Below are 25,257 nucleotides of genomic sequence, written 5' to 3'. Positions count from 1 at the left end.
AGCAAGAGAGACACCCGGACGCTTTGTGTTTTCAGATGGAGGTGGAGACTTGAGCCGTGTTCTGAATGGTTCACTCATTCACTCACTATTCCCCATGTAGTGTTGATCATATAGTGAACTATATGGGGAACGATCAAACGAGTTTTGGGCACTACCTCACTCTTCTTCTCCTCCGGTAAACACGACAACATTGCATTGTGGTATATGGGAGAACTTGTAGGGTACATTCGCTGTTCACTAGAAATTTCTCTGCATTCTGGGTATTTTATAGTGGACTATATAGTGAGTATTTTATAGTGGACTATATAGTGAATCAAATTAACAATTGAGAATTCACACACTAGTACAAAATGGCCAACACACTATATAGTTCACTATTTCTGTAATAGGGACCGGTTTCGAATAGAGATTTGGTGTTTGTACTTTTTCTCCCAAGCAACTCCAATGTGTTTATTCAGTTCAATTTGATTTATATAATCATGTAGTCATGTGTGTCTTTTTTTTCTGCAGCTCCCGGGGCATTTTTCTCATGTACTGTCCAATTTTATTTGTCTTGTCACTGTGCACCATCTCTATACTTAAAACCACACTACGGCGAAACTGTCATTTCACATAGTCACAAAGCTCTGGACAGAATGTGACAAGTCCATCCTCTGGGGCACCTCTGGTAATATTAAAGTCATTCAGATCGACCTTTAAAATTACCGCAATTCAGGGGGCGTCTGGGTAGTGTAGAGGTAAAAGCATTCACCTACCACCGTGGAGACCCGGGTTCAATTCCCGGCAGTGGCACCTCCGGCTTGGTCAGACGTTCCTACAGACACAATGGGCCGTGTCTGTGGGTGGGAAGCCGGTGGGAAATGAGTCCTGGTTGCTGCACTAGCGCCCCCTCTGGTAGGCCGGGGCACCTGCTCAAGGGAGGGGGGGAAGAGGGGCACCTGCTCAAGGGAGGGGGGGAAGAGCGTGATCCTCCCACGTACCACATCCTGCTGGTGAAACGCCTCGCTGCCAGGTGAAAAGAAGCGGCTGGCAACTGCACGTGCATCAGAGGATGCATGTGCTCGTCTACAACCGTCACTAGATCAGCAGAGAGGGTGGGGACCAGGACAGCAGGTGGAATTGGCCAAGTACAATTGGGGAGAGAAATCAGAAGAAAAAAAAGAAGAAGAAAAAATCAGAGCAAATATGACTTTTGTGATGACTCAGGTGAAACATGTGTTGTTTTCTGCTTGGCTTCACAGAAGCATCCACAGGCTTCCAGGTGGCACGCCACAGTCTAAGCTACATCCAAGAGATCGGCAACGGCTGGTTTGGCCAGGTAACAGTACAGTGTGCAGGTTTCGCAGTCATATTTCCCAGTACAGAAATCATGTCTGTGTGTGTATGCACTGTGCGCGTGTATGTGTGTAAATAAAATCCTTTGGAATGGAACATGACATCGGATCTTTAATATGACTTAATGGTGACAGTGTCACACCGTAAATCTCTTAAGGCGGATCAAGAGACACTTTCTGTCTGCCTGAGTTCGCTAATTATGTGATCTCAATGCTAAATTTGGCCAAGCATTAAGACAAAAACAGACAGCTGTTCATATTTAAGCTAATTTATTTAACACGCTAAACCTGAACAAGATAGCCCCAGTCGCCTAGATGTTACAGCTGCTGTGACAATTGTCTCTTCTATAAGAAAGTGCTATTGAAAGAAATGTGTTAGAGGGATACAGAGGTAGATATAGAGTACCACAGGGATGACTTATTTTTGTAGGCCAACTCACCTAGTCTTGCTAGTTCCGGTTCCAAGTCTAAAAGTCAATGGGTCTTTTGTATGGGGATTTTGGTTAAATGCATGAAATAAGGTCTGTGGTTAACAAAGCTATATGAAACTGTGAACTTCGTGTTCAGCAAGATAATCTTCACAAATGAGGACCACTTTTAAGTGCTTCATAAACTTTTGTTAACCACCACCAACCTTATTTCAAGCATTTAACCAAAACACCCTATGGGCTTCTGTTTAGTTTCTTTTCTCTAAAGTGTGCTCATGTATTACCAGGTCCTGCTGAGTGAGATCTACACAGACCCAGGTGCAGCCAGGGTGGTGGTGAAGGAGCTGAAAGCTAATGCTAGTGCCAAGGAACAGAACGACTTCCTGCAGCAGGGGGACCCATACAGGTGAAGAGAGCTTTTGCACTTGCTCACCCTCTAGCATTGTCAGATATTTAGTTGTTGATTAATTGATTGATATTGGCACTTTTAGATTTACCGTAAATTCCGGACTATAAGCCGCACCTTTTTTCCCGTTTTTTGGCCTTTTTTGGCCCCTGCGGCTTATATAACGGTGCGGCTTATCTATGGATTTAAAAAAAAAAAAAAAAAAAAATCTCTCTTTTTTAGCACTCTTTCTAACTATAAAGCCACTTCTGTTTTAATTTCCTCTCTTGCCCTCTTTTCACCACACTGTATGACACTGTATGACACTGTATGACACTGTGTGCACTGTAAATAACAACACAGGTGGTGTTGTGTTATGTTGTTTTGTTGAAATGTTAATAAATGGGAGCATTACATATGGTAATTAAACATTAAAACACAATAAAAAAAAAAATACCATTAAAACACCCGTGGCTTATAGTCCGGTGCGGCTTATATAAGAAAAAAATAGTCAACTTTGAAGGTGCGGCTTATACACCGGTGCGCCTTATAGTCCGGAATTTACGGTACTTGCTTTTATTTCATAGCATTGTGTGGAATGAGATTATGTATACACTAAATTAGGGCTGGGTGTGGTGATATGGTTGAAATCAATATCATGATAATCAGGATTTTTCTCAATATCAATATATATCATGACATGGTTCATGTATGCAAAATCACATTAACTAATCACATTAATGTTAATGTAATCTCATTGAACCAAATGGTAATGTTGATGTGATGAAACGAAAATATTCAAATAATATTCCTACCATACTTCATTTTATGAGAGTTTTTAAATAAAATCTTGCTTGTCATCATCAATTTAGACCGCAGAAATGTGTGTCACGATATTAAAATATCTTGACATCATCACAATATGATTCCACTGAAAGATGATGAACGATACCATTGAATTATCGCCCAGCCCTACAGTGAATGTGAAAAATAAACACATCAATGTCACATCATTGACATTGTGGCTTCCTCTAAGGTTAGCAGCACCCTCTACCTTTCTTCTAAGACACTGCATTAGACTTAATATCTTGTAGCTTTTTATGTGAGAGTATGGTCACGTGCTTCTGCCCTAATAAGCAACATGTTGATGAAATGTTCTGTGTTGACAGAGTGCTGCAGCACCCCAACATTCTGCAGTGTCTGGGACAGTGTGTCGAGGCCATCCCCTTCCTGCTGGTTTTTGAGTACTGTGAAATGGTGAGTGGCCACACACACACACACACACACACACACAAACAAGCTTGACATGTTTTTTGTGAAGTGGCTTTCATTCATTGAGAAAAGAGAGAATTGGCTCCTGTCTGTCCCGTAAACTCACAGTTCAAAGGCCAAGACCCTTTAAATGGTGTCCAGCGACCAGGCATAACTCACCCGCCCTATGGTCCAGACATAATCCCACTGTCCCATTCTCAGATTAGCCCTTCCATCCATCTGAACATATTGATGTGACCCAGACTCAATCATGGCAGCTGATTTATTCACTGTTTTTCTTGGTCTATTCTGGGTGGGGAGCCCCTTCTCCTCCTCTTCCTCCTCCTCCTCCTCCTCCTCCCCTCCCCAAGTCACATAGCAGGTCTAAGCCTGGGACTTCTCACATTCCCACCTCGCCCAGTAAAGCAACAGGCTCCATTTACGCCCCCCCCCCACCCTCCCCCCGGTGTCAGCCCCCAACCAGTTGCTGTGTTTGTGCATTTTTATGATGGCACCTTGTGTATGTTAGGGACTGTCTAAAGTACGCTTAGAACCCCAACATGAGCAGTTCCATAAGCCACCCATAGGGTGTAAGTAAGCAGCCAAAAATGGTATCTTATCTGTATACTAGATTACGTTTTTACTAGTTTAGTAGTGTTTCGGCAAGTAATGACATTTAAGTGCATCTGTCAGAAGAGGGTAATGAGGATTCAGAATGATGAATGACCGTAGATCAACTGTCAATAATACATTCATCCATATTGTGCCCTTAAGTATTTTTCTACTGGCGTAGAATAGGAATAAGACACAACATGTCCTTTCTTTGTGTTTATTCCAGTTTCACCAGGTACAGACACGGCCTTCTTCAGCGTGTGAAGGCACGCTTCACACGCTGAAGAAGGCCGTTAGGCTGAAACGTTCTTCTTCAGCGTGTGAAGGCACGCTTCACACGCTGAAGAAGGCCGTTATGCTGAAACGTTCGTGTCTGTACCTGGTGAAACTGGAATAAACACAAAGAAAGGACATGTTGTGTGCTGGCTCTCCTTCTCCTTCAAAGTATTCTCCTGTGCCGTGCACCTAAACTTTAAAAACACCGGTGAGTGTGCTCGCTGCTGGCTGATTGCCAGTTTGTTTGAACGGGAATAAGGAATAGGAATAAGACTCAAATACTAAAACTGAAACTAAGCCACATAAAACCACCTTACATTAAACATTTCTGTAACATGACAAAAATAAAAGAAAGGACAATACATTACCTGGACCATATTCCAAGATGCCATCATGCACTCCTCAATTTCTAATGGAGATTCCTATTCACCTGTGCTTTCCTCTTTATTTCTTTGTTTATCTCATACAGACTGTACCTCATGAGATCACCCTTTCCCTATTCTGACAGCTATAAATTAACTGCAGAGTGTGTGTGTGTGTGTGTGTGTGTGTGTGCCTGTGGTGTGTGTGTGTAAACAGGAGGGAGGGAAGGTTAGAAAGAGACTGTGCGTGTGCACAGGTCCTCTGATTTACTGCTCCATGGCAGTTGCAGAGTGCCCCTCTTTTTATGGCTGAGTGGACCACACACACCACCTGACCACCATTACCTGTGAATTCACACTCTTTTAGAAGGCAACATCACTGAAGGTTATCCGATGATTTGAAAGCAGCGTATGAGGAAGTCACAAATGTGCAGAGTGCACGTAAATGTCCCAGCTGACTTAAATGTCCCAGCTGACTGCACCACATGCAGATTCTCTCTCAGCACAAGTTAAACTATCAGAACAAGGTGAGACGGCGTATTCATTCCCTTCCCAGCCCGCCCTCCCGCTGTGCCTGTGAACCCCCCGTGGGTGTACATGTTGGCTGGCACGCATGGCCCTGTGCCCAGAGCAGCGGGCAGCAGCCCCCCCCTGCTGGGCTGCTAAGCCCCCTTTCATTAGAGAGAGGAACGCAGCACCTGTCCGGTGTGCAGGTACTGTAACGCCACCCCAGCGGGTCTCAGGTATTTGGGCCTGTGAAGACTGGAGCATGTGGTCCACTTATCCAGCCTGCTGGGCTGTAGCAGGATCCACTGGAGCTCATCTTGCCAGCCATTACGTAACCCTGTGGGTCTGGGCTATTGTCAGCTGCCCAGGGCTGGCAGGTCAGTGCTGGTAATGCCTCTAACAGGAGATGGAAATGAGTCAGGATCAATCACTTATCACTAGTAGTGTTTGTGAGTCATGTGATCAATGACTTATCACTAGTAGTGTTTGTGAGTCATGTGATCAATGACTTATCATCACTAGTAGTGTTTGTGAGTCATGTGATCAATGACTTATCACTAGTAGTGTTTGTGAGTCATGTGATCAATGACTTATCACTAGTAGTGTTTGTAAGTCATGTGATCAATGACTTATCACTAGTAGTGTTTGTAAGTCATGTGATCAATGACTTATCACTAGTAGTGTTTGTGAGTCATGTGATCAATGACTTATCACTAGTAGTGTTTGTGAGTCATGTGATCAATGACTTATCACTAGTAGTGTTTGTGAGTCATGTGATCAATGACTTATCACTAGTAGTGTTTGTGAGTCATGTGATCAATGACTTATCACTAGTAGTGTTTGTAAGTCATGTGATCAATGACTTATCACTAGTAGTGTTTGTGAGTCATGTGATCAATGACTTATCACTAGTAGTGTTTGTGAGTCATGTGATCAATGACTTATCACTAGTAGTGTTTGTGAGTCATGTGATCAATGACTTATCACTAGTAGTGTTTGTGAGTCATGTACGAGGAGGAGCAGGTCCTACTGTATATGTTGAAGGTGGTAATGTGTGAGGGTAGTGCGACTGAGTGGTGTCTGTTAGCTAGTAGGGATGGGGGAATCACCAGAGGCCCCATAATGCGATGTTATCATGATACTTTTAGTCACAATACGATATTATTGCGAATAAGCATTTTGTGATATGTTGAGTATTGTGATAACATATATTGCGATTTACTGTATTACCTTTTTTCAACTGCAAATCGTGTCCCCAAAGGAAAACTCCTAAGTAGGACGTAGGGGTGGGAATCACCAGAGGCCCCATGATGCGATATTACCACGATACTTAAATCAGGAATACGATGATGTTGCAATTTTAAAAGATCGATACTTGGCATCCGTGTATCGATACAATATGCCACACACGATTTCCCTCCATCCCTACTAGCTAAGCTATTTATCGCTCGGTGACGACTCGAGTATTGAGGACTTCATCCAAGAGGGACCTTGTCTTACACAGCTCTTGTTTCCTGTGGATCCTTAATGGAACTTCAAAACACTTTATTAACGCTGAAACAAGCATTGGTCGCGCACGCTGGTCGTAGGCACAGTAAAAGAGGACTGCGTGCTCAGCAGGCTGTCACAGCAGAAACAGGCATGGCCTCTCACTGCCCGAGAGGCCGTGTGTCAGTCAAGAGATGTCCAAAACCTCCAAACATGAAATGTGACACTGACAAGGTGAATCCCAAAGCCATGACGTTGGCTTGGACGGCCCGGTGGTGATTGATGGTGGCTTTTCCATCCTGTAGCACCCGTGCTGAGTAACCCTGACTCCTAGCATTTTAGACACCGAAATACAGCAAGCAACTGGTGCCGGGGCCACAGAATGCCACAGACCATGGTGTGAGTGACAGCCTCTAATGTGTGGATCTTCTGTCTGGTGCCGGGCCTGGACTTTCTCTGGTTCAGGCTCTGGACCTGAGTCCAGCTCACTGTTGGCTTTTGAAAGTCGTTGATCTCCTACATTTGTTGTGCTTGTTAAAGCCACAATCCAGGCAGTGTGATGGCGATGCTGTTCATTTTATCGTCATGGTATTTATTACATTATGCATTACTGACCATGCTCTGCCCATAAGCATTATCGACCATTATAATTCATCTTGTGGGTGAAGTTGCCCTTTTCTGCCGAGTGTCCTTTTTGACTAGCTATAGGCTAATGTAGAGTGCTGCTGTGTGGAGCTGTAAGGGAGGACACGGAGAAGGACAACTGTAAGAAGGCAGAGCACATGCTGAAGTCTCACAAAACATGTTTTAGCCGTCAATATTTTTCAATATCAGATTTCAATATCAAAAATATTTCTCGTTGGCATCCAACTTGAAAAAGCTGTCTTAATAGTTTTTATAACTAGGCAGTTTGTACCAAATGTAGGGCTACCTACAGTAGATACTTTGTACTATGATGACTACGGATGTAACAATATGACATTTCACAGTACGGTAGGTACTACAGTATCTACCAAAACAGATTAATGTAATTTTATATCAAACTTTTGTATGGTGTGTTGTGAGTCTAGTGTAGCGGATTTATATCCTGTATCCGAGTTTATCATTAAATATTAATTAAACCAACGCGAATCCGCAATGGCTGCAGCCAGTCAGGGTGGTCATGTTGTCACAATGGCTGCATAAGTGATTTGTGACAGACATTGATTATGTGACAGTGAGACACACATCACTTGGAACATCCCGTCCTCGTCCCGTGCCAGAATGATGCGTCTGCTTCAAGTGAGGACAGAGTGACTTATAGAGCTGCTGGCTGCAGCTAATAACATATTACACTATATACGATACTACCCCCCCCCCTAATTAAATGTACTACGGCCCATCGAAAAAACAAAAAAGTATTTTGCTTTGAAGAAAAATATTGCTTTATTGAACTGAAACTGAAACTAATATGAGAACGTTTACACAAGGGTCCTCCATTATGAACTTATTTATAGTGGCGTGCAGCACCGTGCATATTGTGCAACTGCATATTGTGGGCACGGGATTACAGGGACAGGCTTGCAGTTGATAATCGTGGACTCTTGGTCTTGTTAAAGTTTTGTTCAAACTAAACATTAACATTAAACTAAACATTAACAATCTCCTACCAATGTTCCACTAGCTCTGTTTGGCTTGTGAGCAAAGACACCAAGCAGGATGTACCTATTTGTCAATTTTCCATTCGGAATATATCATCTTATCTGCAAAACAATTTACAAGAAAAACAACAACCTGAACCTGATGTGATATCCATTTTCTCTAGTATTGCTGGTGACCTCAACCAACATCCAGCATGTAGCATGGAGGAAAACCACTTAAGAAAATAGTTAGCAAATCTCTTTTTTGCATAAGTCGATCTGGTGGTTGAACCAGACATGGATCCATGCAGTGGGTCTTGTCAGATATAATGTACTTGCATATTTACGAGTCAGACACAACAAGGTATACCGGTAATTGTTTTGTACTTTAGCTCTTTATGGTGTTTGGTTAACAGCATTGGACTTTGCCCCCCCCCCCTCCCTGGTACTCAGGCCAAGTCAGCTGCTGCAGAGCCTTCAAAAAGAAAGACAGGCCGAGTGTATCACTTACTGTACCATACACTGAATATACATCTTCTGTGAAGACCCTTTCTCTTCTCAGAGCTGTGTGTTTGTTAGGGGCTGCGGGTGAACGTGGTTAGAAGAAAGAGCTATGGCGCTTACGTAAGACCACTGATCTAAGCTGCTTGTAGCCACATAGCTCTAGGAAAAGTGGCCTCTTTGTAAATGGACACATATGAGAAGCACTCCTTCGCATATATACACACACACACACACACACACACACACACACACACACACACACACACTTTAAGTCTTGTGGCTTGACACTTTTAGTGAAAGTGCCTCATATAAGTATAAGTGACTCTGTGTAGAGTGTGTGTTCTCAGTAACACATTCCTCTGGGGAGCGCTCCTGTGCCGGGTGATCCGGGAGTCTCCTGGCCTCCGCCACCGAGGTGAACATGATCTCAAAGGTTCAGCTGGACCTTCGTTCACACACTGGGCTAATTAGACTTGAAATAAACTGCTAAGAGCCAGTCATGGGAATCCCCTTGAACAATGACTTTGCATCCTTGTCCCATTTCAAAATGATGGTCCTGGTATTTGGGGGATGGTTGTATTTAATCATTTGATGTATTATGCACATCCAAAATGCACTCTGACTCTGTTTGCACACATGATGGTGAACCACAGAAATTCCCAGCCTGCCTTTGGGTGTGAATCTACACACAGCTGAGAGACCCTTGTTGTCATTTAAATTGACAGTGTCAGTCCCTCAGGAGTCTGTCCAACCACAAATACCCATGTCAGCCTGTGATCTGAACAGAGGGAGACCTCTTGTCCCAGTTTAACATATCTGTCTTGATTTCATTGTACCGTGATCCGACACACAGGTGAACTGATTCTAGCACAAGTAACTGGCAACTAATCATATGGAGAAACTATCGCAACAGAGACAGAAAGGCTCAATTGTGGGAGCAGATTGGCTAGACACTTAATATTTCTGGTGAGTGTTGAGCTAAATCACTATGTGTGTTGTTTGCTAATGTTAGCTGTCAGCTATCAAGCTACTACCGCACTGAACTAACGTTAGTTTCAGATGTTAATTGTGCGCTGAGATCAGCGCTTCTCAGCGTACTTCCAGCGAAAAACAGTCAGAAAAAGACGCTAGGCGGACACAGGCCCCCTAACCCTGGTCTTCCCTCACGGACACCTTGTTCTTTTCTGCCCGGCCATCCTGGACTCAGAAACCTGAGCGCACAGAGAGGCTGCTCGATGCCTCAGCCCTGAGCTGGACTCTTTTATTTATAAATCACTGTGACACAGCATAGAGCTCTATGAAACAGCCTTACCCTTATTTGGTCCTCCCTCATCAGCAGTAGGAAGTGCTGAGGGAGACAGGAGTAGGAGAGTCTACTGCCCCTGTGTGGCGGTGTCTGCACAGTGCATTTAACATCAACCACTGCTGTTCCCCGCTAATGCTATGCCACCGGAATGGTTTTGTTTGTAATGGTTTGGTATTAATAAACTCATGTAGCTGACTGTGTGTGCGTCTGTCTGTCTGTCTGTCTGTCTGTCTGTCTGTCTGTCTGTCTGTCTGTCTTTGTGGTTGTGCTTGCAGGGGGATCTGCGGGGCTATCTGTCTCAGCAGGATTGGATGTTCAGAAACGCTGAGTTGCTGCAGCTGCAGAGGATGGCCTGTGAAATCGCTGCCGGTGTCACTCACCTTCACAAACACAACTTCCTGCACAGGTAGCACTTCACAATCGCAACACTCTCTCTCTCCGTTTTGCACGGGGCTTAGCTAAGCTCACAGGTTTAACACTCACTAAGCTAAACACTGTTCCCCGCCCCCCTTATTTGTCAAATAATACAACCGTTGACAGCATAATGCGCGCCCTGTCAGTGGTAGCTGGAAATGACAACAACAAACACATAGACTGCGTTCCGATCAGCTAGTAGTTCCCCTTCGAAGTGGACTGCGCAGGGTATTCAGCCATGTTAAGTAATATAGCCGAATACCCTGTGCAGTCCACTTCGCAGGGAACTACTAGCCGATCGGAACGCAGCCATATAATAGTAATTTTTTGTGCTAAATGTTAGTCAATTTTAATTTCGTGATCCTTCACCATTTACACTTGGGCTTTTTAAGGAGTTTAATGTTTTTTTGTTATTTATTTATTTTTATTGAGATTAGGCTGAAATTCTAGGCATTTAGACTATTTTCATATTAAAATGACAGCTTACCTCAAGCCAGGTTAAGGACAAACACTTATTTGTTGTTGGAGCAAGTCATACTTTTCTTACAGATCTTAATTAAAGTCCTTTATTATGTGGTCACAAACCTGTTGAGATAACGCTGTAAAGACCTTAGTTGAGTCTTTCTTCAGTCCTTACTGCACACAACACAACCAGTCTTATGAGTACCAGTGTTCTCCAAAAAAGGTGTGTACAGCGGAGAGGGTCTGTTTCATTTTCATTTTTACCCCAGCGAGTACTGGGTGTTCCTGCCACTAGCAGCCAGCGGGGTACTGGGGGTGTTGGGAATGTGTGGCCCCGGGGTAGCATACGATGCTCCGCTCGTCGGCTCTGTTCTGCAGGCTCAGAATAAGCTCAAAGGGTTCCAGTTACACAGCGCCCCCTCATTTCCACGGTGTCAGCTGTCATCTGCCAGAGGGATATGATGATTCTGCTTTTTACATGTAAAGGGATAGCCTCATATTGAGCGGCGTTTTTTTAATCCATGTTACTCAAAAGGAGCCGTGCCAGCTTCCCCCATGTGGAGCACTGCAGATGACCATTGTAAAAATATGTCTTTCTTTTTTAAGAGCCAGAACTAACATTTATAGAGCCACAAAAATCTAGTTGGCTAGTGGCTCCGCCCACAAAGAGCTGATAGAATTTAATTGGTGGTTGTGGATGATGGTGCAGCATTACCAACAAAGCCCTCTGGGCCAGGGCAGTGTGGGCCCACGTCCAAGGCATTAGCGTGCATCCAGACTAATTCGGGCGATGCGGTGATTAGGTTGTGCTTCTGTGTGGGAGTGGCACTACCCCCATCCCCACACACACACACTTACACACACTTACACACACTTGGGGCTCATGTAGCCATCGTTCTGATGACAGCTCTTGCTGAAACGACCGTGTGTGCGGGCACACCCGTCTACTAATAGTATTCCTATAATCGTTCAGTCATTTACTATAGGATAATGATAACGCTGTCAGCTGAGATCTGACTCTTCCATCTTCACTGTTGCTCAGTAAACAGCGAGGAAACAGAGAGAGAGGGAGAGGTAACAAACGACAAAGAAGAAAAAATAAGTCTCACCACAGCTTGACGTCGGGTTGTGTTTCTCCGAAAGTTGAGCCAACTGTTTAAACTTTTTTCCCCGCAATCCCGTGCGGCACCCCTCGCCACTTCCAAAACACACTAGCCCCATTAAAATGAATGGGATGAGTGGATTTAGTCTGAATCCGGCTTTAGCCTTGTGCCTTGAGGGTGACTAAATTTAGTCTGAATCCGGCCTTAGCCTTGCACCGTGAGGGTGACTGGATTTAGTCTGAATCCGGCTTTACGGCTGCTTTATGCTCACCATGCCGTGAAGGGCGTGGGGGTGGAGCGAGGGCCGGACGCGTCAAATGACGTAAATGTGTTGGGCGTGGTTGGGCGCTACCTCCGTAGGGCGCCCACCGCGTACCTGAAGATTTTTCTCACAGCGCGACCTCCGCACGGCTTCTCTCCAAACATGGCCGCTTTCAAGCCACTGAGCCCTGAACACTGAGCTGTGTTTTCACCACATTTCTTGACCCATGTAGTAGGCTAAACTTTGATTTGCAACTGCTCGTTTTTAGTCATTTCACCAAGTAAATGTGTTGTGTGGAGAGCATGATTGAGAGAGATTAAAAACAGCACAGAGTAGGCTATCAGGGCTGAGAACTGAAACGGCTTTCAGTAAAAACAAGTTTGGTGATTCATTCATGTGCTGATGTACGGTCATTTGAGAGTGAAAGCGCACTCAGTACTGCACATAATAGCGTTTCATTGCGACTTTTCACGGGCTGTTCTCACTATTACCATTGTACAATACATGCTGATCACTTGGCTGATCACTTCTGAGTATAAAAGCATCTGCCCCAGCGCGAGGTCTGCACGGTGACTCGCGGAGACTCGCGGAGCTCCACCCCACGGAGCTTGCTCGAGTATAATGAGCCCTTTAGCCTTGCACCGTGAGGGTGACTGGATTTAGTCTGAATCCGGCTTTAGCCTTGTGCCGTGAGGGTGACTGGATTTAGTCTGAATCCGGCTTTAGCCTTGCACCGTGAGGGTGACTGGATTTAGTCTGAATCCGGCTTTAGCCTTGTGCCGTGAGGGTGACTGGATTTAGTCTGAATCTGGCTTTAGCCTTGTGCCATGAGGGTGACTGGATTTAGTCTGAATCCGGCCTTAGCCTTGTGCCATGAGGGTGACTGGATTTAGTCTGAATCCGGCCTTAGCCTTGTGCCGTGAGGGTGACTGGATTTAGTCTGAATCTGGCTTTAGCCTTGTGCCGTGAGGGTGACTGGATTTAGTCTGAATCCGGCCTTAGCCTTGTGCCGTGAGGGTGACTGGATTTAGAATCTGGCCTTAGCTTTGCACTGTGAGGGTGAGAATTGGCAGCAAACGAGATGCTGCACTCATCATAGCATGAATGTTTGGTGCATCTTGTAATTCTAGCTTGTCAACTAGGAAGTGTCTTTGAGGCATGGTTCAAGTTTAGCTCTCTCTCTCTCTCTTATTCAGCTGAGATCATACATCAATTTGAGTTGTCATGTTTGTCATGTGTTTGGAGTTCAATTCCAAACCTCTACACGAGTGGATTATTTTGATTTGTCCTTGATGACCAGATGAGGTCAAGCATCTGCTTGCACAGAATTGCACCAACATGCATGTCCGGTGGTGTGGGTGTGACCACTGCTGCGCCACTAATTTGCCTTGTAGGGTTAAGATGTTGGACCCAGTTCTCAGGGAGACACCAGTGTTACTGTATTAGCCCCTTTGCCAATAGGACAAGAGGACAGGGGAGTTTAAAATATCTCTCCATTTATCTTGCAGAGGTTTCAGTGGCTCTGACAGTAGCAAGCAAGAGCACTAGTGTCAGCAGTGTTTGTGGACAGGGGGGTGAGAGACACAGAGAATGCCGCTGGGTTAAGGGGAAACTGAAGCTTACGCCTCCATGACTGCCTCGATCTGAATGAGGTACCATATGTCCTTCTAATGCTCATGAGCGCCGCAGAGCTTCTTGCGCCCTCTCCTGGCGGTCCCACCACCAGTTTGCAGAGCCTGTCTTTCTCTCTGGAAACATTCTCCTGCCGCTGTGTGTGTCTGTGAGAGACTCAGGAACCGCTCCAGGATCAGGACTTCTGAGAGCAGGAGCAAATGACAGAACCCCTTGTAATCATTGGCTGTCGGATCTCTCTGTGGCCTGGCTCTTGTCGCTGGTGTTTGTCTGGGCCTCGGCCTTTTGACATTTACAGCAGATCAGATGGTAAACATACTGTATTAACAAGATTGGGCATAATCAAAGATATTTTTTTTTACCTCCACCAAGGAGGTTATGCCGTTTGTCTGTTTGTTTGTTTGTTAGCAGGATTATGGAAAAACTGCCTGGCTGAGTTTCATGAAACTTGGTGGAAGGGTGTAGCATGGGCCAAGGAAGAAGCTAACATTTTGGAGCAGTTACGATCCAGGGCGGGTCACGGGAGGGGGGCGGGGCCAGGGAGAGAGAGAGAGGGGATGACATGCGGCAAAGGGCCACGGGTCAGATTTGAACCCGAGCCGGCCATGGGAAGGACTAAGCCTTAGTCCTCTGACTGTCACACTCTGATTTACCACATGAGGACAGCACAGTCAATGAACACTTTTACTGTGGCAGCTGTTGTCTGTGTGGGTTTACATAGATTTTGTATTCACCTACCCCTGTTTTTACATTAACATTACACTTAGTTAACTTCAAACATTTCATTGTCAAACATAAAGCCGGTTATTAAAAATGTTGGTGTATTCTTCTCCTGCAATCCAACATTTGATGAGCAAGCAAAGAAAATTGTCTCGCCAGGTTTGTATACCACTGAAGAAAAAAGAGCATCTTTGGTCCTTCTAGCAAGTTTAATCACCAAAGTAACTGTACATGTGTAACTGAGACAGTTTAACAGACAATGTACATCTTCAGAAATACACCGGGGCTTGTACCCAAAAAGGTCCTTTTTCTTCATTGCTATAGTATGTTTTTGGCCTGCTGACTTTCTTGTGCCACGTTTTGGATTATTCCCTAGCCAGGTTTTTAGCAATTGAGAAAAATGCTCTAAATTTTTTTTTTTTTTTTTTTTTAATTATTATTGTTTTTTTAATCCATTATCATTGTTTTTATTTCCTCTTGGATAGATTATTGCAGCCCTCTCTGCACTCTGGTATCAGTAAAAGGTCACTTTCCCATCTATGACTAGTGTAAAATGCAGCTGCCAGGCTCCAAACAGGTGGTGAACACAGACATCACATTACTCCACTCCACTCACTTCACATGCCTTCACGGTCTACCAGTCCAGCTGAGAATTAACTTTCATATTTCACTGATCACATTCAAAGTGCAGCGAGCTACAGCTCTGATCTTTTAACCCCCTATGAGTCATCCTCAGGCAGAGCCTTCCTGGCCACTCAAAGCTCCAGGTTCAAGACCAAGGCTTTTATGGTTAACACCTGCAGACTACAGAACACTCTGCCTAAAGAAATTCAACTTGGAAATTTTAATTTTCTGTAATTAATTCATCTTTATTTTGTTTTGTTTTGTTTTATCTTGCTTTATTATGTCTACTATTTGTTTTATTATCTCACCTTTGTTGATATATTGTGAAGCACTTTGTGAACTGGGTTTTAGAGGAGTGCTATATAAATAGTTTTGTTTATTATTATTATACATGTACATGATTGGTGGGTTTTTCAAATTGTGAATTTGTATGTATCTGATCTATAAATATCCCTATGTCTCATGCTGCCATTTCTCTCCGCTCCTCATAGTGATTTGGCCCTGAGGAACTGCTACCTGACTGCAGATCTGACAGTCAAAGTGGGAGACTATGGAATTGGCCCCTACAGATACAAGGTAAGCAGAGACCTGACTTCAAATGCTGTCTACATAGACATTTTGGCAATCTTATTATGGATCTCTATATTCTCTTGAGCCTTGGCACTGAGCTTAACCCTTTAAGACCAGAGGACTATGCAGAAAGAAGATCCAAGATTTTACACTCAGTCAGAATGTAATGATCATAAGATCAGAAGGTCACCCAATGATTGTGTTGTGTCCCTTTATCGTGTTACTATAGGAGGATTACGTCATCACAGAAGATGATGTGTTTGCACCCCTTCGCTGGTTGGCTCCTGAGCTGGTGGGCGAACGCCATGGCGGCGTGATTACTATGGAGCAGACCAAGCCTAGCAATGTGTGGTAGGTACAGAGCCATGCTGCTGATATAAATTGTATACAATTTATATCAGCAGCATGCCCTTTAATTTTTATATTGTCATACCTCCTGCATTTTATACACAAAATGGCTGCTTTGGGTGTAATGTGAAAGAGGTGTATTCATTGCTGGGGCTTCAGCAAGCAAAACAAGACCGTTCTACTGATAGCAGAGGTTCTAAATCCCAAGTCTGGCTAGTGTCAGAGACAGCGTGGAAAAGGACACTGACACTGATTCAGCGAGGCATCTCTCCACACTGTTCACTCATTTCAGCCCCTCCCTGATGATCTTACGACTGCCCAAATGTCTTCCAGTCGTAAATCACAGGCTTACATAAGATGGCTCTAGTTACAAGAGTAGATTTACCGCTGAACAAGAATATGTGAAGTTGTAAAAGTGCTCCTTATGTAATCCGTGACTCACCTTTCATTAGGAGAATGTTTATATTTGGCAACAGTTATGATAGCTGCTTTATGATTCATAAATATCTTGCAGGGCTTTCATTGGTTTGGGATATTCAAAACAACTCATTTGTTGACATGCCATCATCTGCCATGGCCTTGTGTTAAGACGTTAAAGTCATTTACAGAACTCTGCTTTAGAAAATATTGATTTAGAAAGCTCTTGTCCTTCAGTAAGTCCCAGTAGCTGTGTTGTTGTCACATGTGTTCAGGGCACTGGGTGTCACGCTGTGTTGTTGTCACATGTGTTCAGGGCACTGGGTGTCACGCTGTGTTGTTGTCACATGTGTTCAGGGCACTGGGAGTCACGCTGTGTTGTTGTTAGAGCTGGGTATTGGTTCAAATTTCAAGAATCGATTTGATTCCGATTCACAAGGTTGTGAATCGATTAATCCCGATTCGATTCGATTCCGATTCGATTCATTTCAATATCGATTTGGTTAGTGATACCAAAACGTGTTTTTTGAGCTGTAACCTGAATTACATGACTGTCCAGTTATGTAACACAGGGGTTCCCAACCTTTTTTGCGCCAAGTAGATACATGGGGAAAAAAGAAGCGGACCGGTTGTCAATTTTAATGGTTTTAGTTACACATATATTTACTCACCAGGTGGTGACAAAGGGTAAATAACAGCCTTTTCATCTGTCAATAAAGACGCTTTCACAATTATGCACAGTGGTTTGATTTTAGCCTATATAATTTCTAAAAGTAGATATTAATGATCAAACATTTCCATTTATGTAGCCTACAGTATTTGTTTTTGTTTCAACTACAAACATAAATAAACATCAACTTGAAACTGTGTTTCAAACTTTCAACTACCACACACAGCATAATATTTTAGCCTGTTTATTATTATTATTATTATTATTATTTATTTATTTTTTTAAATAAAGAAAATCGATCTCTGGACATATCAATCGATATCAAAGGATTAAAATAAAAATCAGAGAATCGATTTTTTGAACCCAGCCCTAGTTGTTGTCACATATGTGTTCAGGGCGCTGGGTGTCACGCTGTGTTGTTGTCACATGTGTTCAGGGCGCTGGGTGTCACGCTGTGTTGTTGTCACATGTGTTCAGGGCGCTGGGTGTCATGCTGTGTTGTTGTCACATGTGTTCAGGGCGCTGGGTGTCACGCTGTGTTGTTGTCACATGTGTTCAGGGCGCTGGGTGTCACGCTGTGTTGTTGTCACATGTGTTCAGGGCGCTGGGTGTCACGATGTGTTGTTGTCACATGTGTTCAGGGCGCTGGGTGTCACGCTGTGTTGTTGTCACATGTGTTCAGGGCGCTGGGTGTCATGCTGTGTTGTTGTCACATGTGTTCAGGGCACTGGGAGTCACGCTGTGTTGTTGTCACATGTGTTCAGGGCACTGGGAGTCACGCTGTGGGAACTCTTTGAGAATGCATCTCATCCGTACCCACATCTGTCTGACCGCGAGGTCCTCAATCATGTGATCAAGGAGCAGCAAATCAAACTCTTCAAGCCACAACTGGAGCTCCCCTATTCTGACAGATGGTGAGACTTCTTCTCCATGTTGCACTATTGTGTCATTGAATATTTACATTAGAAGGGCATTGTAAAACTAGCAAATCTAACATATTGCTCACATCAAGTGTGACTTGATTGAAGTTATTTGGCCACTGTAAATATCTCGTCTGAAAAATCTTTTTCTTCTAACCGCAGGTATGAGGTGCTGCAGTTCTGCTGGCTGTCCCCAGACAAGCGGGCCACGGCAGAGGAAGTGCACCGCCTGCTTATCTATCTGCGCATGCAAGGCCAGAAGGACATAGAGGAAGATTTTGAGCAACGCTGGGATGCTCTCAAACCGAACCCCTCCGCAAGGCAGACCACTGTTAGCCACTCGTCTTACCCGATCCTGGAGCAGTTTGCGGACGATGCCTTGCGACAAGAGATCGACGAGGTGCTCACTGTCACTGAAACTAGCAAAGGCCTCAGCTTTGAGTATGTCTGGGAGGCAGCCAAGCACGACCACTATGACGGCAACCATGGACGTTCAGGCATGGACACAACGTTGAACTACCACAGCATGTTCTTCCCTGTTTCCAGTGAAGACATTCAAGCTCATTTCCCAGATCCTCACACAGAATCTGGCAACACCCCTTCAGGAATCCCTGGGATCCTGCCGGTGTTTGATGCACAGAAGCCGTCTAATGGGAATGAGTATTACATACAACTAGAAGAACCAGGCGAGAGCATTGTAGGGGCAAATGGGAATAGGAGGCCAGACATCGACACAAGTTCAGACAGGCAAGAGTTCATTGTTCTCCAAGATGTCCGTCTGGATGAGTCTAGTACTGATGCAGATTTTTTCCACCAAAGTATTGACTCCAAGGACTCCTTTTTACCAGACAGCCACATATGGTCATCTCTTGAGAATGACAGTCCTTCTTACAACACCACCATCTTTACTGAGGGCGAGTCCAAACAAGACGACTCCCTTTCCTGGAGACAGAGCTTTATGGAGCTTCCAGAACGCAATGGGAACCCTTTCCATGAAGGTGCATCTTTAGCAGTCCAGGAGGTCGATACAGATCAAAGCTTAGGGGATTCTTTTTTAGGGGATTGTCCAGAAGCCACTCACCTGGAGCCCTCTGTAGGAGTAGAGAGGGAGAACGCAGATGTGACGAGGCTTCTGAACACTGAAAAACTAGCTGGCAACTATCTGTTTCTCAAAGAGCAGAACCTGCTGAAAGATGGCTCTAGTTTATCAAGGAAAATTAACAGTCCACAGCAGAATTTACTTTTGCCTGGTATAGTCCATGAACCTGAGGAAAGATTCAAAATGAGCTCTTGGGACAACCTTGAGACCTTGGACAGCTTAAACATAGCAGAAACCAACTTTAAATCGATTGCAAGTAGCACATCCTCAAGACAGGAACTTTTAGACTCTTCAAGTACCAACTCGGGAGATTTCTGTCAGTCTGTGGTAGAAAATGAAACACTGGTGCCTTCCATTACAGTGGTCACTGAAGATATCTCAAGCAATCAGCTGCCAGTTAGAAATAGTTCTTCCACTGAAGACCTTGGTCTGCTGCATTCCTCAGATACGGGGATAGACTCTGCTTTTGATTCTACCTCAGATAAATTTGAGGTTGTGGTTAGTCTAAATGATGGTCATGAAACCCCTGTGTTCTCTGAAAGTGCCACTACAGACTCCTTGTTCACAGATGCCAAAATTCCCAGCCTTGACGATGACCTTGGAACCTCAAAGGATAGCATTCAGCCCATAGAACGTATAATGCCTGTTAACCTAGAAGTCCATGTATTGTCTCCAGACAACGACCACAGTGAAGGCCTAACAAGTAATGACCTATTGAGTGAACTGACTGATGATGTTGAGGTAGAACTGGAAACCACTCTGTCTGATCATGAAGAATCCTTTATGGATGTTAACGGGGGTCCTCTTGTCAGGTCCTCTCTGCTGGTCTCTGGGCCGTCTCTGGACCAGATCAGCCAGGACAGCTTACTGGAAGACAGTGTCTCCACCACTCTGCCAACTGTAGATAATTCAGCTGAGACACCAGACTCTTTAGACTCTCTTGACATCCATAGGCTAGGAGAACCGGTTGAAGAGCTAAACACTCCAGTAGCCCCACACAAACTCCAGCCCCCATACAAAATAGCAGACAGTGGGTATGAGACGGAGAACCTAGAGTCTCCTGAGTGGAACTCTCAGCCCAATGTCAGAGACCATTCCCAGGTCGAAAATGGTATGAGTGTTGCTGAAGAAGAAGAAACAGAGGAGCCGACAACTGCTATAACACTGGTCCCACCAGAAATCATTATCTCTGAAGTAGAGAATGTGCTGGATGCTCAAAATGAGGAGAACCGTGAAGACCAGCAGCCAGAGCCCATAGTTCCTGTTGAGGAACCATTCATGGGTGGTAACTACAGAGACTCTGCCTACTTCTCAGACAATGAATCAGAACCTGATAAGAAGTCTGAAGAAACCCACACAGGAAGTTCTGTTGAGGTCTCGTGGCCGAGGAACTCTGGTGACACAGGCAGTGGGGCCACTGGTGGTACATCAGTTGAGGTTATAGTGGAAGGAGATGTAGATTCTGCTATTTCTCAGCAGGAATGTCCTGTAGCTGCTGAGGTACTGGCTGATGTTGGAGAAACACCTGGGCCTCAAGTTGAGGGCATTGTTCCAGAGCCAGATTCAACTACTGAGGGAAACTGCAAGGAGGAGGTGACAGTGTCTGTCGACAGCCATAAAGAGGATGGAAAAGAACTGCAGCTCTTCCCGGACTTGATGTCTTGTGATCAGCAAGATTCCAGTGACCCTCCAGCACAGCTAGAACCCTCAACTCCACCTCCTTCTGCTACTCCATCAAAGCTGTTTCCAGAGAACATGGTTCATGCTAAACTAACCAGGACCTATGCCAGGGATGGTCCTAAAATAAAAGAGCCAGACATGGAAGGACGGTACCTGGGGAGGAGGGAGGGTTCTGGCACAGTTGGACAGGAGGACGGGATGGATGCAGACGAGGAGGACGAGAACAGTGATGACTCTGATGATGACATGCGTGCATACCGACTCCACAGCTCCAGCTCAGAAAGTGAGGATGACACCGTGCACTCGGTGCCACTTATTATCTCAGACGACAGTAGTGCGAAGAACCTGAAGAGCCTGTTGAAACCCACCACACTGAACACTGAAGCAACCGCTTCCCTGTTTGCTGAAAGGAGTGATGCAGACAACTCCAGAAGAGCTGTGTCCTTCTTTGATGATGTCACCGTCTACCTGTTTGACCAGGTTCAGTATTACATTACATTTTAGGGGGGCTATCAGAATTGTTGTTGGTGTAACTAGTATGAAGTTGTTTAGTGTTTGTTTGGCTGTTATCTAACTTATACAATACTTGTTAACTAAAATCCAATACGTTCTATTTTCAGGAGACTCCCACCAAGGAACTGGGTGACCACTCTTCGGGTGCCAACAGCCAGGTATCAGAGTTTAGCAGCCCAGTTCCCACTGCCAGCTACCTGAACAGGTTCACCAACTCTGAAAGCTCAACAGATGAAGAAGGTAAGGGGAAAACTTACCGTCTGCAGCTTCCCAACATTGTGTACAGCATGTTGTGTACTGACTCATTCATAAATACCTTATATCTCAGATCCATGACCGTATATTCTCTATCCATAACCTAAACTATATACCCTGTTTATACTGTCAATGCTGTGTAGACTATATTTTATCCTGTTCTATACAAATGTACCTACTTGGCACTACACTTTGTAGCTCTTTTGCACTTCTGGTTGATGCCAAACTGCATTTCATTGTACTCTGTGCAATGACAATAAAGTTGAATCAGTCAATCAATAAATCAATCAATCAACCAATCAATCAATCAATCAATCAATCAATCAATCAAATCCTACAGGTGGAGGGTTTGAGTGGGATGATGACTTCTCCTCCCCCGCGCCTGCACCTTCCTTCCTGTCCAAGAGCGCCAAGGACCTTGTGTCCAAGGCTCTCTCCTCGTCTGCAGTGTCTCGCTTCTCCTCTCCACCCCCTGCAGCAGGGCGCATGCCGGAGCCCAGCTGGACCAGCTCCTCCAACTACTCCCGCTTCTCCATCTCACCGGCCAGCATTGCCAGCTTCTCCCTCACACATCTTACCGACTCTGACATCGAGCAAGGAGGCAAGTGGGGCATGCAGTCACACAGAACCTGTATGTGGTTCTATACCGATTTATAAAACGGATAATTCCCGTCCCACTGTTAACAAAGGCTTATTTTTTAATTTTTTATAATGAATGAATATTCTATCCAATGATTATATTTGAAATCATTTTTGAAAGTAGTTCAGACATAAAGGTGTGATGTGTTTGTGTAAACTCTTGTTTTACTTTTGTTCACCTCAGGAAGCAGTGAAGATGGGGAGAAGGACTAGCCTGATGAATGAAGGGTCGATCTCAAACTATCGAGGAACGAACCCATACTCCATACTCGCACTTTCAGGAATGGAGGATGGCTGGATAAGGATGGATGGTTTGAATGGAGGATTGCTGAATAAGGATGGATGGTTTGGTGCAAAGCGTGGACGCTTCTCTCAGGCAGAACTGTTTTTTCCTTCATGGAGATGGCCATGAGGAAGACTGCTATAAACTGACTTTTAGCAAATAAGACAGACAAGGCCCAGTCCCAGTCTGAGCCACATCACCTCTCTAGCTACATTAGTGTGTGTGTGTGTGTGTGTGTGTGTGTGTGTGTGTGTGATTTCTGTTCAGTGCAATTCCACTGGAAAACAAGTAAAACGGGCCTAGCTTCTTAATGTTTGCTTTAAAGACTCATCCAGCACATTCCAAGTGTTTGGCTGTTTCTTTTCTTGTGTTAGTTAATGCACTCCGTTCCCAGTACTGTTGCATCACCAAAAAAAAAGACTTGGACCTTTTTTAAGCCCTGGACCATTGAATTCAACACAGTGGGCCTGGCAAACCTATGTCTGCAGCCAAATAAGAATAAGCTTTTTGCATTCGGCAGACCTACAACTCAAAACCCAAGTTTGCCCAATAGGTTTGTTTGTTTTGCTCCTTCACAATATTGTGCGATTATTACGGTGGTTGTCCTTTTGGAACAGTGGTTTTTTCTTGACCTCTTGTCAGGTGTAGTCACAATCTCCTAATTGGAGAGAAACTGTATTGTATGCTTCTATAGCAGCTTTTGAATGAGACTGGTAGCATTTTAGGAAGCACCAAGTTTTCAACGGTTTGGTCACAGGATGATTGGATAACTACCTTAACTAACAAAGCCCTTATCTCCAGAGATGACATACTGTATGTCCCTTCCTTTGTGTTTCAAAGGAACTTTAATTTAATATTTTTTGAGACATCTCAGTAAGAATGCTAGGTGTTATTGGACAGGGATCGTCAAGAAATTCAGAGGAAAAAGTTTGCAAATATGTTATTTATTGCTGAATGCCTCATGCCATGCTCTGAATGGATAGGAAGTTGCTTTAATGGATTTGTCCCAATTATTTATCAATGGGTCTTATCGCAGTGCCTGTTATACTGTAAAGATAACTGCACCACCTCCATTCACTACAAAATAGCAAATCACACATTTAGTGAGATTGTGTAAAAAGTGGGAGATTTTATTTTTAAATGTCAGAATGTAAAAATGTATTGAGCTGTTTGTAAAACCGATGTGCAATGACTTTCATTAATTAGTTGAACTTGATGTATGAGTTGATAGGAAAACCTGATGAACGTGGCAGCATTTCTTTGGTAAAGTGCAGGGACTTAAGCTCCATGAGAAATCACTGCTAGAACAAAAATCACTCTGCTACTGTTATCACTTAAGCATCATTAACCGTTCTGTTTGCCTTTTGCTTTTCTCTTACTGTGTCAAACCAGTTAATCTGCTCAGATGACGTTTTTGCTGCAGATGGTACCCCCCCCCCCCCAAATTGCAGTTTTGAATATTTTATCACCATTCTTATTTTTCATTTGCATCCAATAGCATTGTCTCAAAGGCTGTACAGCAGGGTTGGTTGGGGTATATGTGTATCATGATCAATGTATGTACAGAAACATGATTCAAATGGTGACAGCAAGATCAAGAGATGTCTGTTTTCTCCCAGTCTTTGTTTATGTACAGCTTTCAACACACAGTTCTTCCAGACTGCGTGGGTTTTACAGTCATAACTGTATGGCTCTCGTTTTAGTGACTCATCGAGGACACTTTGAAATTTTTGTCATTGGTGATCTAATCAACAGTTATCCTTCACCTGTAGTAGATGGATGTCTATTTTCCTCCCATACAGTAGGCACTGTATCTTAGACAAGGTTAACCTCTGTTTAAAACCAGCAGCTTCAGTTAAACTTGAACATTTTATTTAAGGAAATCTTATTTTATTCGACTACAGTATACATTTGCTTAATCTTGCACATTTGAGAAGTGTAACTTAATGTTGAACTGTACTGATGTACTGTATATAGATGTTTTTTTTGTCTGTAAATGGGAAATGATGTAATTGAGTTGTAGGTATGAGGTTTCATTTTGTAATTTAAAACTAATTGATAAGAGCAACATATCACAGTCATTAGCTAAGAGCAGTTAAATTAAGACACAAAAGCAGATGTGAATTCATTCTGTCCTTTAAACTTGTAGATTTTAAAAATTGTAATATTTTTACTTCATATTGATCATGCTTAGTGTAATTGAATGAAATGTTTATAATTACACTGTTTAATATGAAAATAAATACAAATGTACTTCTAATTAGGATTTTTATCTTATTTATTTTGTTAGATTTTGCTACAGGGACTGTAAAACTGGTTGGATCGATTTTCAGAATCAGAATCGGCTTTATTGGCCGAGTATGTACACATACAAGGAATTTGACTGGCTTTGCTCTGAGTACTCACACACAGAAAAAGGCATGCACAAGTTAAAACAAATTTTGCATTAAAGGATTTTTTTTCTTTTTTCTTTTTTAACAACCTGGACCTTATTTCCAGCTGTTCACGGGGTCATGGAGATTGAACCCCGGACCTTTGCAAAAGGGCTTAGAAGGAAGGAATCCAGATTTACCC

General features: G+C 43.8%; 1 protein-coding gene across 1 annotated transcript in view; it reads left to right on the top strand.

The window, feature by feature from the left end:
- Positions 1-24,868, top strand: part of lmtk2 (lemur tyrosine kinase 2) — a gene marked incomplete at its 5' end in the record, with an annotated part of 47,896 nt that extends 23,028 nt beyond the window's left edge. The window contains 11 exons of the mRNA XM_083649575.1: positions 1,242-1,318; positions 2,050-2,168; positions 3,317-3,404; positions 10,348-10,478; positions 15,781-15,865; positions 16,089-16,210; positions 18,059-18,208; positions 18,377-21,473; positions 21,614-21,746; positions 22,102-22,362; positions 22,585-24,868. Of these exons, the coding sequence (XP_083505701.1) occupies positions 1,242-1,318; positions 2,050-2,168; positions 3,317-3,404; positions 10,348-10,478; positions 15,781-15,865; positions 16,089-16,210; positions 18,059-18,208; positions 18,377-21,473; positions 21,614-21,746; positions 22,102-22,362; positions 22,585-22,613 (4,292 nt within the window). The 3' untranslated portion in view covers positions 22,614-24,868. The remainder of the gene's footprint in view (positions 1-1,241; positions 1,319-2,049; positions 2,169-3,316; positions 3,405-10,347; positions 10,479-15,780; positions 15,866-16,088; positions 16,211-18,058; positions 18,209-18,376; positions 21,474-21,613; positions 21,747-22,101; positions 22,363-22,584) is intronic.
- Positions 24,869-25,257: the final 389 nt, after the last annotated feature.

This window comes from Poromitra crassiceps (genome assembly GCF_964638095.1).
Source record: "Poromitra crassiceps genome assembly, chromosome: 13".
Classification (NCBI taxonomy): Eukaryota; Metazoa; Chordata; class Actinopteri; order Beryciformes; family Melamphaidae; genus Poromitra; species Poromitra crassiceps.
Note: the sequence above shows the minus strand (reverse complement) of the source record. Positions and strands in the feature narration are given on the sequence as shown.